The sequence below is a fragment of the Falco cherrug genome, chromosome 4 (genome assembly GCF_023634085.1).
Source record: "Falco cherrug isolate bFalChe1 chromosome 4, bFalChe1.pri, whole genome shotgun sequence".
Taxonomy (NCBI): Eukaryota; Metazoa; Chordata; class Aves; order Falconiformes; family Falconidae; genus Falco; species Falco cherrug.
Window position 1 is genome coordinate 84,695,471 of NC_073700.1, and position 16,894 is coordinate 84,712,364.

Genomic DNA, 16,894 nt, shown 5'->3' on the forward strand with positions numbered 1-16,894 from the left:
TGCTAAACACAAAGAAACTGTTGTTGTAAAGCGTTCTTACAGTCACTGAAGAGATCTTAGCACTTGAAAATGTGAAGAGGTAGGGCTTCTGAGTGGGAGAGTTTGCAGAGTAACAAGAGAAAGGATGTAAACTATAAGAGGAGCTAAGGGAATGGTGCGATCTGTGATGGTTGGTTTTGGCACTAATGACTTCAGAGGTAACTTTCTTGGGGGGGGGGAAATGAAAGGCTGACTCAAGGGAATGTTGTGTTTCTAACGTGAAATTCAGTTATGCTTAAAGACGTGGTTAAAGACCAGCTCAGGAAGTGCTGTAGCATGTGTCTTGAATTAAACTGCAACTAATGTGAATGAAAACATGAATTCTCCCTAATTTCAGTACTTGGCTGGGTTTGGAGTTGCAAGGTGTCCCTTTTCATGCTGTCCTCTCCCTTCACAAAGCAGGCACAAGGAAGGTTATGGCTTATGCTTTCCTAGATACTAATCATTGATCATAAAGCTGAAGTCATTTTCTGCTTCTATAAAATCCAAAGCAATGCCTGGTCTACCCATGTTTTAAGATCAAGGGGAATAAAAACATGTTGTGATATAGAGGGCTGTGTTTGAGACACTTGGCTTCTGAAGTTTGTGCGTTATCTCTTGCTCAAGGCTGTGCCTGAAGGCATAATCCAGTAATATGTATTTAATTAAGACTTTAAACTACTGTTGCCCTGATAAAAGCAAGGAGCTGATGGTTCATGGGCATCTGCTCTAGGAGGCACTTGCGGCACACATAATACCTGAAAGCATAAAGGATATATTGCAACAGGGGTAGTCAAGAGGGACAACCCAGTGGCTGTATATCACAGTAGAGAGAGGGGAGGGGGCCCCAGCTCTGGCCATCCCTCCTCTTTTGTTTGTGGAGCTGTGAGCTATTGTATAGTTTTGAGTTTTTACCTTTCTCAGTCATCTCTGAGACACCTTCGTAGTGCCTCTGCCTGACACTCAGAACAAAGCTCAGGGTTGTCAGTGTTTTTGTATATCCATTTTCTACCTGTTTATGTTGTGTGTTAATATATATTGGTGTAACTGAGAACACAGGCACTATATTTCCAGTTCACATTCTTTTCCTGAATATTGCCAGTGACTCTAATGTAGCTAAGGGGCCACTAATACAGTGGAACAGATGGCTTTCTGCCTGAGAGGCAAGGCTCATTTCCAGTGTGCTGGAAGCGTAGAGATTTTTTTTCTTTGCTATTCAATTTTGATAAAGAATTGTCGAGTCCATTGTAACCAAGATGAGTTTTAAAACAGAATTGTTATTTAAAAACTTAGTCTGATGTAATTGTTGCATTTCAGAAGTTATTTTGGATTATCTCTCTCATAAATAGATGAACCATGTGTTTGATTTTGACTGCAATGTTGTTTTTCATGCATTGTGCATGAGTGCTTGGGATCAGACAGCAAACTTCAGGCATGGTTTCCAGTTATTATGGACTCAACTATCACACAGTTAAAAATGCTTTGATGATTGCAAGTTTTTCTCAAATAAATTACTCACTTGCTAATGCTCATGGTGAAATACTCATCGTTAAGCTGATTTACATAAAAACATTATATGCCTGTAGGCTCCGGAATTGCATTAAAGTCTCAAACTTAGTGCAGCCCTTATAATTTGCTGTTTGCAATTACTAAAATGTCTCTCTCAAACAGCTTTTCCTTCTCCTGATGAAAGACAGGTACTTTGTTTTATCCCTGCATCCCCAGCTCACATTCACTCAGATTGGTGCCATAAAGGCAGAGCAGATAGATAGCACTGCTGGGTTTGACTGTAAGTAAAAAGATAAAATTCTTGCCTGTTCTGGGCTGAATCCCACTATATTTAAAAATACGGAGCAAATAGTTCTGTTGGTTTCAACAGGTTGAGAAATGACTCAGTGCCAGGAATGGTAAGGCTGAGTCCTTCTTTTGCCTTCTTCCCCCACACACACCCCACCCCCCGACCCCCGCACATATCTCAAGAGAATTTTTAGGAGGAAATTATTATTTTCAAGGATGTGAGCTGTCTGAGAAAATCAAATTTCGTTTCCATTACTCATGTAATACGATAAAATTTAAGAAGTGGGTAATAGCTGGACAGTATACCCCAGGGCAAACTGCAGGTTCAGTTCCTAACTACATAAGGGCTAACCTACCTTTTTTTTAAAGACATTTAGGATCTTTAGCTACTGGCTGAGCAGTGGCATCCTTCCACTGACCTTTCCTGTGGTGGGTATCTGTGAAACCTTTGCCTTGCTCTGCTCTGCCTTGACTTTAGTTGTCAATCTAAATGTCAGGCTTACTAGGCACTTTGATGGTACAGACCCTTGTCCATGATGATCTGGACTTTCACAGGGACCACTGGATGGCTGAGATTTTAATGTGTTCCACCCCATGCCAGTCTGGACAGAATTTGATCATAAATCCTGTTGCCATCTCCCTGTGGCTGCCTAATTGGAGCTTGAATGCAAGTTCTCCAGCACATGCATTGTGTTCCTATGTGAAGGCAGCTGGCAACACTCATTTCTCCTAGCAAGACTGAAACAGTGCTCTGCCACCTGTTCTTTCCAAGCCCTTCTCTACTGAAGCCTATGAGCACCAGAAATCATAGCTTTTTTTCTTCACCATCTTGCCTGTTTTTGTCCTGGCTTCTGTTTACCCACTCCATGCTCCTAATCCCCCCCAGCTCCCTCCATGTCTTCCTTCAATGGGGGAAAATTGGCAGTGGATTCATGTTATCCTTTTCCATGCTGCTTGGCAGAGTGGGGAGATACCCAGGGATACCGTCCTCCTGCTGCCAGGAGAAGCACCCAGATGTGGCACAGCCAGGAAGAGCCTAGACCTGTATTGCGGAAAAAGTCTCTCTTGGCGCCAGTCTGGAACACACTCAGCACAGATAGGATTTCCTGAGCATTTAGATGGTAAAATCAAAGATGTCTCAAATGAACTTATCAAACTGATTTTTTTTTGAAGAGGCTTATAAGTTAGCTGAATTGTAATGTACTTTTACAGGAACAGCAGAAGATACATGTTTAGTATAGTGACTTATGCTCCATATTAACATGGGGAGTAAAAAGGTCTTCAGAAATCTTTAATGGGTAAAAAAATCATGCTTTTCCCTTACCCTCACAGCTACAAATTTCTGGATGAAATTTTCTCACTGGTGCATCTCTGTAGATCTGAGGCGGACATCCAGCATGCAAAATTTTATTCCACATGTATGTATGTATCTTTGAAAATGTATAGGCAATTGAAAACAAGGTTTATAATGAAAAGAGTCAGGCAGCCATAGTATTCAGCAATGCTAGATGTCCTGCCTGCACGGAGAAATATATACAAGCACTCCACAAAGACTGGAGAACATAAGCTCACATCCATTCCAGCTGCTGGCATTATTTAGTAATGAGTCTTGCCAATAGGATAGTTTTTTATGAGGGTAGCAGGTAAGCAACAGCCTATTGAAAACAGATCTGTATGTTCCTCCTGAACAGCAGTTTACAGGGCCACTTTGTATCTCTCCTGTAATTGAAGCTCCTGTATACCTTTATTTTTGTAAGGCAAAAATGGTGTGATTTTTGTCTGTCTTATGGTCAGGAGTCTACCCCTCAACAATTTCTGAATAATGATAATCACAGCACAGTCATGGGTAAGCAGATGCATGTCACTTCATAGGAACAGCATAGTAATAGAGGTAGATTATATAAAGCTAAACCCCAGATAAGGGTAGTATGGAGCATGCAACACTGAGGGCTCGAAGAAGTCAAGCTAGGACAAAGGAAGCTGGTGCACTGACTGTGAGGATTTGTTACTGCCCACTAGTTATTAGTGTACTAATTTACCATACTAGTTTTGTGGTAGTTGGAGGCAGGTAGCTGCTGAATCAAATTATCAAGCAAAGGAAATAACAGTGAAAGTCAATAGCAGAGAGTATCTACAGATCACAAATAACAGCAGAACAAAGAATCAAAGATATAATAAATGATAATAATCAGCTCTCCTGTGTAAAGGAGGTAAGTCCAGCCCTGAACATGCAACCCTTGTGAAGCAATAGCAGCCTGTGACAACACTATCTGAAGATAAGATTACTAACATGATCTCATCTATTCTAATATTATTTACGACTACAGATGCTGAAATATAATGTTTATTTTTGCAGAGTTAAAGTTATTTGAATGTTCTAACTGTGCTTTTCTGCATCTTGACAAATTTAGATTTTTGGCTTAAATTTAATCTTGCTTAGATGTTTTCTGGGTGTTCTACTGCTTGATTTTGAGCTATTACTTTCCTTGCAAAGGTTTTACCTGAAATTGTTGGTGTGTACTGGTCAGCCTTAATTCTGTCTCCAGGTACTTCTTTCTTACTTACCTGGAAGCATTATAATAATCTGAAAGATGATATTTTAAAATCTTGTATCTCGCAGTTTCTCAAAAGAAGCCTTTTAACAGTCTGTTCCTACGTGTTTGTGCACAGTTTAGAGCAGGGCAAGGAAAGTGTCAGCAGAAAATTGGAAGAAATTCTGCAACTAGGATTAAAGAAACACATCTGTTTAGGCTTCATTTGGTTTTAAACTTCTAATTGTCTAAAAACTGAGGCACCTTACAGAAAACTGGAGGTGGTTGTGATACTAAACAAATGCTGTGAGTAGATGCCGTTTACAGCTTAAGAAAACACACAGTCCATAGGTGGCTGAGTAGCAGACCAGCTTGACGGCTGTAATACCACTGTTGCACGTTGGACAGGCAATTCTTGGAACAGACGGGTTTTCTGATACACCACAAGAAATAAGAGCTTTTTTGCATGGAGCAGCAGCAGGCATACATGATAGAAATAAATGGCACTATGTATTGAAGCTGTAAGTACAAATTAAATCTACCAGTAATAACCTTACCTTTTATCTTTGTTATGCGTCTTAATTCTTTGCTGGGAGGGGAGGTATAGTATCGGGAGAAACTATCTAAATTTATCTAAAACCTGTTGATGCTTAGGGAGAGACTCACGCTGATGCGGGAGTGCTGGGTTTTGACTCTGGGTTACACAGTTTACCTGCTCTATGCACTTCCAGCGGTATTCAAAAGCAGGAGATGGGCACTGGAGACAGCAGCAGGTAGAGGAGGGTGGTCAAGTGTGAGAGACGGACAGGACATAGGCTTGCACACCAGTTTTCACGGTTAGCTGCTGATACAGCTCATACATTGTGCTCCATGCTTCGTGAAGCTCTTGGTGAGAGGGCACTTCTTATTCTTTCTCCTTCAGGTTTGACTTTTTTACTCTCCCTCCCTGCCTTTCCTTGCCTTGTTTCCTTTTTCCTGCTTTCTTCTCGTTTAGTCTCATTTAGACAGTCTTAGTCTTTCTCCCTTCTCCCCGCAGTGGGGAGTGCCACGCTTTCTGCACAGTGATTCGCTTCTAATCTCAGTCCTCTCCTTCCCTCAGCTTCCACATTGGTGTCATTGCTCACTTAATTCCAGTACTGCAACACCTGTATATAAACTGCCTTTAGTATCTTTCTTTTTTGGCTTCCCAGTGAATTTCTTGCCCGTTTCCCACCCACCCCCACACCCCCTTCCATATGCCTCTCCCAGATTCCCCATTGTATTCCATCAATTCTCCCCTCCACTGGGGGAATGTCTCCACTGCCAGAGATCACCATGGCTACTCTAATTCAAGGTTGTCCCATAGCAGTCTGATTATAGCACAGTGTTATATGTTTGTTTTTTCTACTTCTGGGTCCTCTCTAGGGAAAACGTTATGACTCATAACTTAATTGCTTTGCTCTCTGATTTAGTTTGTTTGATTCCCACCCAGTTACTAAAAATGGCTACCTTTTCATTACTGGTTTTTGACACCTCTCATTTTTTATGCACAATGTTTGCCCAAAAGAGCAACAGCAGCTCTTTTAGTAATAGATTGGATTGATGACAAATGACTGAGTTTTTAAGACTGGCATCACTTCCCCGAGAGGTTGTTCAGTGCTGAGCAATGCGTAGTTAATGCCTAGTCACCTCAGCTCTAACTGAAACAAGAAGTATCATGGGAGTAAATCACATGATAACCAGATTGTGGAAGTGCCTCAGGTGTATCACACACTCCTATGAAACACCTACTGACTTTTCCTGCCTCCCCCAAAGGACATCATTTAGTCTATCCTTGAAATACTCATCAGGATATTTTATTTTTTTTCAGTCTAACTAAGGCAACTGCTTAATCCTGGAAGTGCTTTTTTTTATATTTGAGAGAATAAATCCACCTTTAAGTGAAAGCTAAGCCTCTGAGACCAGACTAGCCTTAGTGAAGAGCGAGGATTATAAGAGCAAGTGAACTTTTGAGAAGAGATTTAGGGCAATTTTGGCAGCTCTGAAGGAATGAGGAATATGAGCAGAAATGGAAGTATTTTAAAGGGAAAGGGTATCAAATAAACCAACAGGAGCAATAACAGTGACAGGAAAGAAGAATGGCTGGATGATGGAAACTTGGACACCTCTTAGCTTTCAATCTTCAATAGCTCTAGCTGCAATGCATCAGAAGACCCTACTAGATTTTATCTCCTCTCACTTCAGTTTAGTAAGGAGTAAGGTGTTTGCAAGGGCTGGGGGATTGCAAAAGCAATATAAAATATTACCAAGAAGAGTAGTGTTCAGTTGTTAAATTAATTTTTCAGTAAATTTGCAAAACTCATTTGGTAACCGAAATAACTCAGGGCTTTGATAGCGAAATAGCTTTCCACAGATTGGATTTTTTTCCTTGTGAGAGGGATGAAGCTCCATGGCAGAGTTGTTCTCTGGCAAAACTCAAACTTCTTGGAGTTTTCCTCTGAACAAGGAGTGGTCTCTCGCTACATCCTGGCTCCTCTCCCTTCCCAGTGTGCATCCCTCCCATGCGGCCCACGGAGGTGCATGCTGGCAGGTTGTGGTACAAGGAGCAAAACAGTCTAGCCCCTCCTGGTACCTGCCCTGATTACCCTGCCTTAGGGTATTTTCTGTGCCTCTGATAATTACAGCAGTGGATCTGAGCATACAACTGGGGACTCTTACTTATATCAGTGCAGTGGAAGGCTATAACACACCGTGGTATAATGGAGTTACCAAGCTTGGTGTAAAGGGAATACAATGCTGTTTTGTTCTTTATCCGTGAAAATTGCTGAGTAGTTTGGTAATTGTCGTGGGCACAAGTATTTCTGAGCATCTTTAGACATCTCCTCTCTTGAAAGATTTACCAGTCTAACTGCTGTTTATGCTAATTGAAAGGAGAATTTAACCTCATTACTTCCTGACTTTAACATCATAACTTCATTACCTGGTCCAGTGAGCTGCTACTCATAATTACTGAGATGAAAATAAGCGTCACATATTTTTTTATAACTGGGGATTAACTGAACAACCTGCTCCTGACCTGTGCATTGTGCCATGTACCTAGGGCAGCAGGACAGAGTTAAATGGTCTCCTTTATTCCAGGAAAAGCTAATCTACAAGACTACAATGCAAACAGCCTTTTTAACTACCTGTTGTGTATGAATGCCAGCTGAATAATATTCAGGTTAATTTATATCACTGCCTAGCCTATACTTCCAGTGCTTTCTGTTCATCTGCAGAGGTGGTGGTACCAAGACATTGGAAATGTCTCAGAGGTGATTCAGGAATACAAGAACAATCTTCAGGTGGATTAAAATATTAGGACTCTGTTGAAGTGAAAAACATGGCACCAATAATGTTATTTGGAGACAATGGCTCCCAGCCAAAAAAAAAAGCCTGACCAGGGCCTAAGTGGTATTTTTGCACATAAAGATACTGTATGTAATTTTGCAAGCTTTACACTTGTTAAAGTTCTGTCTATCCATTGACAATAGCCATTTTCCTAATATTTTTAATCTGAAAAAAATCTAGGAAAAAAAAGGAGGGGCAGGAATCAAGAAAAATGTTTTCCCCCTGATGTTTCTAGAGCAAAATTTCTCAAGCTGTGAAGACCCCCATAAGACTTTTTGCTATCACATCTGCTCTCTGAATGAAACCTTTGACATTCATTAATCATCTCCTCAAATACTGCCTGATGAATGGCTACACCTCTGCCACCATTCTGGATTGGATGTGACACTTGCATCTCTCTCAGTTGCTTTCTTGCCAGTTTGCATCTGCATGTCGGCAGTTTGATTGAAAATTAAATTAGAAATAGTTGTGTGAAACTGAGAGGAATCTTAATAACCATGTGGTTCTTTCTAAATACATATTCAGTCATCTTAGTAATCCTTTGTCCTTGAAAGCAATACTCATACTCAGAATACCTACATAAGGATATATATCCTCCTCCTGTTCTGTGTAATAACTTTAATTAAACCATAGTTTCACAATGCATGTGGTAACTGATTTCCTACTTGTCAACCTACAACAAGACTTCCTGCTGTGAGGTCTGAACATTGTCATACAGGCTAGTACCTGAAGTTATATTTTCTTAACTGTATGAGTTAATAAATGAATTTTTAAAAAAACAAGAGGGGGGGGGAGCACCTTCCCTTTATTCTAGCTCTCAGTGTTCCAAGCAATCTGTAACTAAACATCTCCAGGGGAGAGGAAAGTTAAGATTTGAATAATCGGCGAGAACTGCATGTTTTAGCTATTGTGATATCCTCAGCTTTTGCTGTCTTCTCAGTGAGTAAATGAGTTAGCTGCTGAGCTGTTAAAATCCTGTAGAGAAAATTACAATGTGAAAATTCAGTCTGGACTTGCAGTTTTTCAGTCCCACAGGCTCATCCAGCTTTTTTTGCTGCCAAAAGGAAACAACTGCTGCTCTCAGGTGCAGCAGTGAGGTCGCTTGCTCAGCTGCACTGACACCTCAAGTAAACCTCTTGAATTTGCAGAAGTTTGATTCACAACTATGCTGCAAACAAACCCCAGGACAGACTACACAGCTCCTCATGGAGGTGCTGAAAGACTCTGTAGCCTGTTCCACTTCTTGTGGAGTGCTGTACAGTAAAAGGGCCACATCTGTATGTCTGTGCATGTCATGGGAGTGGTGTGTGTTTTCACCATGTGAGCAGAAATGTGCACCTGGTCATCTGATGAAGAACATACTGTGGGGGTGGGAAATATGGTGGCAGATTAACTGCGCTGACACTCATTGATGGACTGCGCATGCCTGATGCCTCCTCAGGGAGGAGTACTGAGAAGCCACCTGGGAGCGAGAAGAGCTCGAACTACTTGGGAGCATAAGCTCTTTTGTTTGCGTTTCCCAAGTCACATGCAAAAGTTAGGAAGGCTTTACACTTTTAAAACTATTTTGTCTTTCAAAAAACCAAGTCAGAATTTATTTTTTCTCCTGTGTTCCTGTGTACTTGTAGGCATCAGGGTAAGCAATTCAGGCCTGCATTTTTGAGGGTCTCCACCACTTTTCACATCCCCACGTTTTGCTTCCACCCAGGGCACTGCACGGATGTTTCTTGGATCTACCAAATGGCAGATCACCATAATCTGTGGCCGAAGTGCCAGCTCTTAACATTGCATAATATTTTGTTACAGCTGCACTGATTTTGCTTGTTTTGTTACCGGTGGTAAAACTGCAATGCAGTTTGTATGTCAAAACATTGGCATTCTTTTATTATTTTCTTACATAGGCACTGTAGTTACAGTAAGTGGTGGTGTGGTTCTGTAGGCAAAGGTTGGTGTTTTTCCTGGGCCTCAGCAGCAGCTACAAAGCAAAGTGTTAAAGAAAAGCTTGATTACAAAAAGCACCTTCAAGTATATTATATTATGGAGCAGCTGAAAACTTCCCTGGCATTATCCAGTTAAAACTGCCAGATGTGAATGCTGCTTTTATTTAAACATTTAAGCATTTTCCAGGTCCCACACACGTACCTGTTAGATACAGCCAGGACACAGCAGGTATGCACTGTATGTATGTAGGCACCTATCAACCCAGTTCACATCCTAATTTACTGTGGAAGAAAACTCCTGCCTACAGGCAGGCAGGAGGCCGGGATGTGCTCCAGCAGGTCACCAGCTCCAAGCAAGTAAGAGAGCAGGATCGTGACACATACTAGCAATTCACATCTATTTGTAGTTACAGACAAACAGGGAAGGTGGCTGAAACTATCTTTCCTTCTTCTAGCAGACAAGAAAGTGGGTTGTAAGGGGAGAATTAACAAGAAGCTGATTTCACTTCTTCTGTGCCTTGATAGAGTTATTGAGATGGGTTTCCCTCGCTTAATGTATTTATCTGAATACCAATGCATGTGGCAAGAAGCAGCACTAAGAGTCCAAAATCATGGTCTTGCTTATGTTTCTCACTCTGAATCTTTGGAACTCAATGTAAATACACTAAGATGGGGTCTCATGGTACTATGCTGTTTCTGAAAAATGCTTTATGTAGTAACTGACAGAGCAGTTAATCTGTGTAGATTTATGTCCTTGCCTTGACCAAGACCAGAACAAATTGGCTCAGTGAAACCTGTCAGTGAGCAGCTATGTAATCTCATCATCCTAAGGAAGTTTCTCACTTTCTCTGTACATTAGTGTTTGGTATGTCTGAATAGGGAGGGTTTCTCTGTCCCTGCTTTCCTTCTTCCTAATGTAACTAAAGGATGCTGATCAGGTCTTCCAAGGTCTGTCTGTTTTATCTGCTGCTCAGAAGAGGTTAGGTTTTTAACTGTTTTAAGTTCCAGGAACCAAACTCTAAATTTCACTTTGGCAAAGGGGAGGATTGGAGGCAGGGAGGTATCCTGTCATGCCAGCCAACGTGGAATAAACCACTCGCAATTTAATTGCTTGCTGACCTTGTGCCTGTGAGCTACAACTGATCATGCAGCTTCTCCCTGGTAGTTCTTCTAATCTAAAAGAATTCTTTTTTTTTTTTTTTTTCAGCTGAAACAAAGATTTGCTTCAAATACTACCATGGCATTAGTGGGGCGCTACGAGCCACAACTCCGAGTGTCACAGTGAAGAACAATGCAGCTCCCGTAAGTTATGCCGACCTTTTATTTTTTTCCATGTATGTTCTTTGTTGTCACTCTGCTATGCCTTGCTTTCCCTGACTGCTTTATGTAGTTTTATATGAAAACTGAACATAATATTTGCTCTTCAGTGCACTGTGGTACAGAGAAGTGGACAGTTTTTCAGTTAAGATGAGGGTTTGCATGCCGAGAGCTACTTTTCATTTGTCACAGGCAACCCCTCTGATTTGGGTCAAGTCCCACATCCTACCTGTATCCCATTCTGTAAAGTTATCTTCTCTCTGCTGAGTGTTGCACGCTTAGGTGACACCTCTAGGGCATTTGGGATCCTTGGATGGTAAATACGGTAAGCGTCCTGAAAAGGATTAAGATTTTCCTATTTTAAGGTGGGGTTTTTTTTCAAAATCAAGGTGTGAGCATTTTCACAGCAGAGCCTCTGAGTTCCAGGAACAGTTACACTGTGACATGCTCCCATCAGTGGGAAGAAGTGAGCATTCAGGACCCAATCCATCAAAGGATTGAACACAGTTTTGGCAAATTGAGGCTTCGTTGAGAGCAATTTTTATTTGCTAGTGCTTAGCAAAGCTCTGTGGCTCAAATGGCTCTGAAAGGCCAAAGTTTTAGAAAATTTGATCACCCGGAGAGTGAAACAATTTTTAAAGAGACTTGCTGACCTCCAAAGCTTGTATGGCCTTGCTGACAGTATTTTGCTGCCTGCCAGGCTTGTCTTGGCAAAGATGTGCACAAGCTGAGGAATTTTAGTCCAACCAACACTGGAGAAGGACTAGCTCAGATATTGTTTAGTCTGGAAGATGTATTCAGGAAAGAACTATCTTACCTGTGGGTGTATGTAAATTTCAGTGGACATCACTGAAACTTAATTTATTAAAATTTGGGGGGGGGGTGGGGGGGGTGTTGTTTTTTGTTGGTTTTTTTTTCTTTTTCCCTATGGTCCCAAGTTAACGTTTCTACAAAGACCAAAAAGTCTCCCATGCTATGTGTTGGTTGTGTCCAATTGCACCAGGGCCAGGAAGGATTAATTTTTTCACCTTTGACCCATGTAAAGAGTTTTGGTGATTTCTTTTTGCCTTCTTTTGGTGCACACAATAGCTGCAAACTTGATGCTGGTTAGGGGCTGATTGCATGTCTTTCAGGAATAAAGGCATGCATGTCTCAGTACACCGTTCTGACATGCTCACAGTGGAGCTGTTCATCAGTTTCAGAGCCTGGAGAGCTTCCTTCAGCTGTCTTGAGGAACATGATGATGTGGCCTTGGATATCTTCATTGTGTAGGATGTTGAAAAGGTTTTTTTGGCCTCTAGTGAGTGTTTTCTTGTTCACTTAGGACTTAATTCCCCAGTTATTGTCAACGGGGGGGAACAATCTGTGTCATTGATTTAGTCCCAGCCTTCTCTGAAAGGTAAGCCAGCCAACCAAGGCAATAAATACCAGTAGGCTAACAGATTAGAATATTTTTTACACAGTTCACATCCATGTCTTAGACCTGAGTTTGAACAAATTAAGCAAATTTTACAGGTCTAGTATGGAAGGCTTACCCTTTCATTATTAATTATCAGCAATGTGTTTTAAGTTAAGAGGAATGTCTGAAGACTTGTGCTTTTGTAATATGCAGATCTGTAATCTCTCCAAGTTCTTCAGTTGAGGCCTTTATATATAAATATATAACTGGGGAAAGAATGCGACCATTCACTTTCCTGTAGAGGACTTGTGTTTAAAAGACAGACTTCTTCATGCAGTACTCATGGTCTTCATAGAGATCAGATGAGAACTACGTATTATGACCTTCAGCTGAGTATACTGTACATGATTGGAAAATATTGTTAAAAGTAGTATCAGGTAACAGTATTCTGTTTGAGGGCCAGACCAGTGTCCTTGGCCATAATATTCTCTTCACATCATCTTCTAATTTTTCCTGCCTTTCTGGGTTGCACAGTAGCCTTTGTGAATTTTGCCAGTGTCTTTTGCAGACCAGAGAGGCCAGCAGCGTTACAGGTGCAGCATCAGTTTCTCTGTTGTTTTCTCTTCATTGTTTTGCTTTGTGACATAAGTATTTGGTGCATTGTAAGGCAAATACTAAGTGAAGACAATAAAAGCAAAGGAATGACAGCAATGTTTATGCAATATGAACCTTCGTGGACCCTCCTGTATGAGTGCAAGAGAAGAAGTGCTGTAGGTTTGAAAACTCCTTAAGAGTTTAAAGAAAAATATTGGGCTGATCCTTGCCTGTGTGAAGGCTTTCAGCTAAGTGTGAACCTCAAAACTCCAGGCCTAGCTGAAACCATCAGATGCCTTTCTCCATCTGGCTCTCTGTAGCACGTGTCCAACCTTTATTACTAAAGTATTTGGATTTTTCACAGCATCCTGCACCATTGGCAATTGGTGTTACTCTCAGTGCACGGATGGGGAAGGGAATTACAAGGGATTTGCCCAGCCCTAGACCTTTCTTGGTTCTTGTGTGCTTCTGTGCTGGCTGTTGCTGGGACATGGGTAACACCATGCAAAGTGCAGACATTATCCTTAAAACTGCAAACACACATAGACACTCATCTTTTGATAATTTCAGTAATGGTGAATTCCTTTTTTTTTTTTTTTTTTTTTGAGTGCAGGATAGAGGGAGAAAATATTCCAGAAATCCCAAAATGAACTGCTATATCTATTTTAAAGCATTTTTTCTAACTAATGGCTTAGAACAATGATCAGAAAATTCTCATCCAAAAGCAGCAGCAGATATTCTGGTTTGTACTTTGCTATGTTCATTTGTCATCAGCCAGAGAGTAAACACAAATTCCTTACCTGTTTTGCTGGGTCCCTCCCCATCCTTTTGCAGTGGCTCCACAGTGATGAAGTGTACTGGGTGGCAGCCCTGTCTCTGTTTTTTTTCCTGTGTCTTGAGTCATAATCTGAGCACAACTGAGCAGGGAAGTGGTTGCTTGGGTTTTTTTTCCCCGTGTTCCTGTGTGTGATCAGCTAAGGGCTGTGACAGTCCAGGTCATCTGAGGCCCCTGAGACTTCTTATCCTAGTAAGACTTGACAAACAGGGCCCTTCATGATTGAATTGGATGCATCAAATTCCTCAGTTGCTTTCATTGCTTCAGTGACTCAGAGCACTGCCTCAGGGTCCCAGGCATGGCTTTTCTCAGGGTACCAGTGAAAGCTGTGGTCCTCTTGACTGTTGTGGCCTGGGTGCAGAGAAGGGCTTTGCTCAGAGGGAATGATCTTCAGATCCTGGGCAGGTTTTTGCGCATCCTTTCTGCTGGAAGAGGGAATTCTGTGGTCTATGCTTGGAAATTTTTCCTCTTTTGCAGTCAGTAGGAGTTCTAGCAGTGGCTGTGGAACCTTAGTGTGTTAGAAGTAACAGCTTTGCAGGGAGAAATCTCAGTGGGGATCCTACTGTGGCTGTAGGGGCTGAAGTTTTTGGAAAAGCTGGTTGCCTTGAACAAAAGGGAGTTTTGCCATCGTAGCAACAACATTACAAAACCACTCTGAAGCTTAGGCTGTCAGTAGGGGGACAGAGGGACCAAGGCTCTTTGTATTTGACACAAGCAAACCTTTTTGTTTGGCATAGCTTGGGAAAAAGATCCAGGGCAGGTGTCCTTTGAGAAGCAGCATTTGGGGACAGGTGACCTTCTGGGTACAGTGTTTTCACTGCTAGCACAGACTCATCTGCAGCTGATGCCAGAGCCACCCCAGCAGGTTCTGTCCCAGCCTCCGGGCATCTGGCACCTCCCGTGGCAGGGGCAGCAGCTGGCATATTGGCTGCTCAGTGCACCTCCCGTCCTGTCTCTCAGCAAAACCTGCAAACACTGATAACCAGCAGTATCCTAACACCACAAATTCAAGCAAGAACAAAAAAACCAGACAACCCTTCCTTGTCTGTCTGACTGCAGTTTGCTGCAATTGAGAAGGGAAAAGAAGCTGGAAGTAGTCATGCTGGGGGCTTGAAGTAAGTGGTTGCTATTCTTGTTCACGCGCTGCTGAGACCGTCTTTAACTGGCAGTTAAAAGGAATCCTGCTTCCAAGGGGGAAAAAAAGTTGCTGTGTTAGTTGGATGTCTTTGTATAGCACTGATGGTGCTTTAGGCTGAGTAGCATCTCGCGTTTCTTGTGTTATGCATGTTCTGCTCCATTTGAGTTTATCTCCTTACGCTGTAACCCAGTTATTAGAGCTGCTTCGCCTGCTGATTAGGATGCCCTGCAGTTCGTTTGTTGGTGGAAAGTCCTGTCACATTTTATCGCCTGTGAATCTTCAAGCTTGAATATCTGGGAATGAAGGGCTGTGCACTTTGGCCAATTCATACGTGGCCGGAGCGTAGATGTGAATTTGGGGCAGCTGATAGGCCTGGGGGTAATGGCAGTGAAACAGTACCTGCAATCCTGGAAAAAAGAAACATCCTAGCTGACTTCCTTTTTTCTGGACTAGTGACATCCTGAAAGCAGCGTTACTTATGCACAGTAGTGTATAATACTAAAGCATAAACATTGCCACAATATGGATGAGCAAACAGTTTTCTTAGTAGAAAAGAACATTTTTACAACATCTGGAACATTCCTGTATTTGTTATTCTTCATTTATTCACAATGTTGTCACCAGTAATTCGTCTTTACATAAGACGTTATTGTAGAAAAACAATACATGTTACAGCAATTAATTCTAGCAATAGGAAAGTGTTATCTTGCTAGTGTGAAAAAGATTTAACCTGAACGTGGCTGTTTTGCGGTAAGATAAAGCTGGCACGGGAACAGCATACAGAATGAAAAATAACCTTTTCCCATAAGGGTTTATAGCCTAAAAAGATAAATTGGATACATCACAATTAAAAGACAGTAAGTGGAGAATCAATGTTTTAGCCTCAGGACAAATGTCTTCACTAAGTTGGAAGCATTCATTCTCAGTGTATTAGATGCAAAGAACCACAGCTGATTGAACCTCTGGAGCTTTTGTGCCACAGTTCCCATCTCGTAGATCAGGATGGCACTCATCAAATACACTTAGCATCGTTGGGAAAGCTATGTAAATTGGAGCTAATTATTGAGAGAGACCTTCTATGTGTTGTGTTAGTGTGGAAATGCTGCCTCAGCTGGGTTTCCCACAGCAGGAATTACTGCTTGATAAGCTGCTGCCATTTGGTGGTGACTGATCGTTCCTGAGGACTTCCTGCTGTAAATATTTGCATTACGTGCTGTCACGTCAGAGCGTGGGCTGCCAAGGAGTGTTTGATAATGAAGCATTCTGCCTCATTTCCATGTATGTGCTGCAAGCCAGGATTTTATGAGTGTGCAAGCACAAGCAACTGTATCTCATTCCTTCCAAAGGCTGGATTTAAAAATCTCAGTTGTGTGTTCCTTTTCACTTTGTGTCTTATTCTGTGATAGGTGAGTGTTTCTGGGGCATTGCTGTGTAATAAATCAGACTGATTTTGAGAGCGTAAGAATAATTATACTTCAAGAAACAGGGGGGGGGGGGTAGGCAGAAACTTCTAGTGGCTTCTGCACTGCTCAATAATTGAGGTTAAAAAAAAAAAAAAAGTTTAAGGAAAAAATAACATCAGGCTGCTGCAATTAATCACAGTGAAGAATGCAAGCCAGGTACATCTTTAACAAGTGTAAGCGGTGTACCGTGAAAGGCTCAGCATTTCCAGGGAGGGAAGCAACACTTCTCTGGAAGCTATGGGTATGCTGAGGTGACTGAGTATTTGTCAGGAGTGAACAAGAGAATCCCCGTTCCTTAGAGATGAGAAGTAGCCAGAGCTCCCCTACTTGCAGCTGCCTTTGAATGCAAGGCAAGGAGTAGCATTGTTAGTACCACCTACCCATTTCTGTATATGTCTCCTCCGATTACCTGCAAAGGAGCTGGAGTCATTCAGGCAATAGTTGAGGCAAAATGAGCAGGGGAAATGGCTGGAAATACTCACTCAGCTGGAAGGAA

The 16,894-nt window shown here is 41.8% G+C and overlaps 1 protein-coding gene across 2 annotated transcripts in view; it reads left to right on the forward strand.

Moving 5' to 3' along the window:
* HECW1 (HECT, C2 and WW domain containing E3 ubiquitin protein ligase 1) overlaps window positions 1-16,894 on the forward strand; it is a 258,160-nt gene that overhangs the window by 120,818 nt on the left and 120,448 nt on the right. For both annotated transcript variants that reach the window (XM_055709166.1, XM_055709165.1), the window contains one exon: window positions 10,860-10,954. In XM_055709166.1, the coding sequence (XP_055565141.1) occupies window positions 10,860-10,954 (95 nt within the window). The remainder of the gene's footprint in view (window positions 1-10,859; window positions 10,955-16,894) is intronic.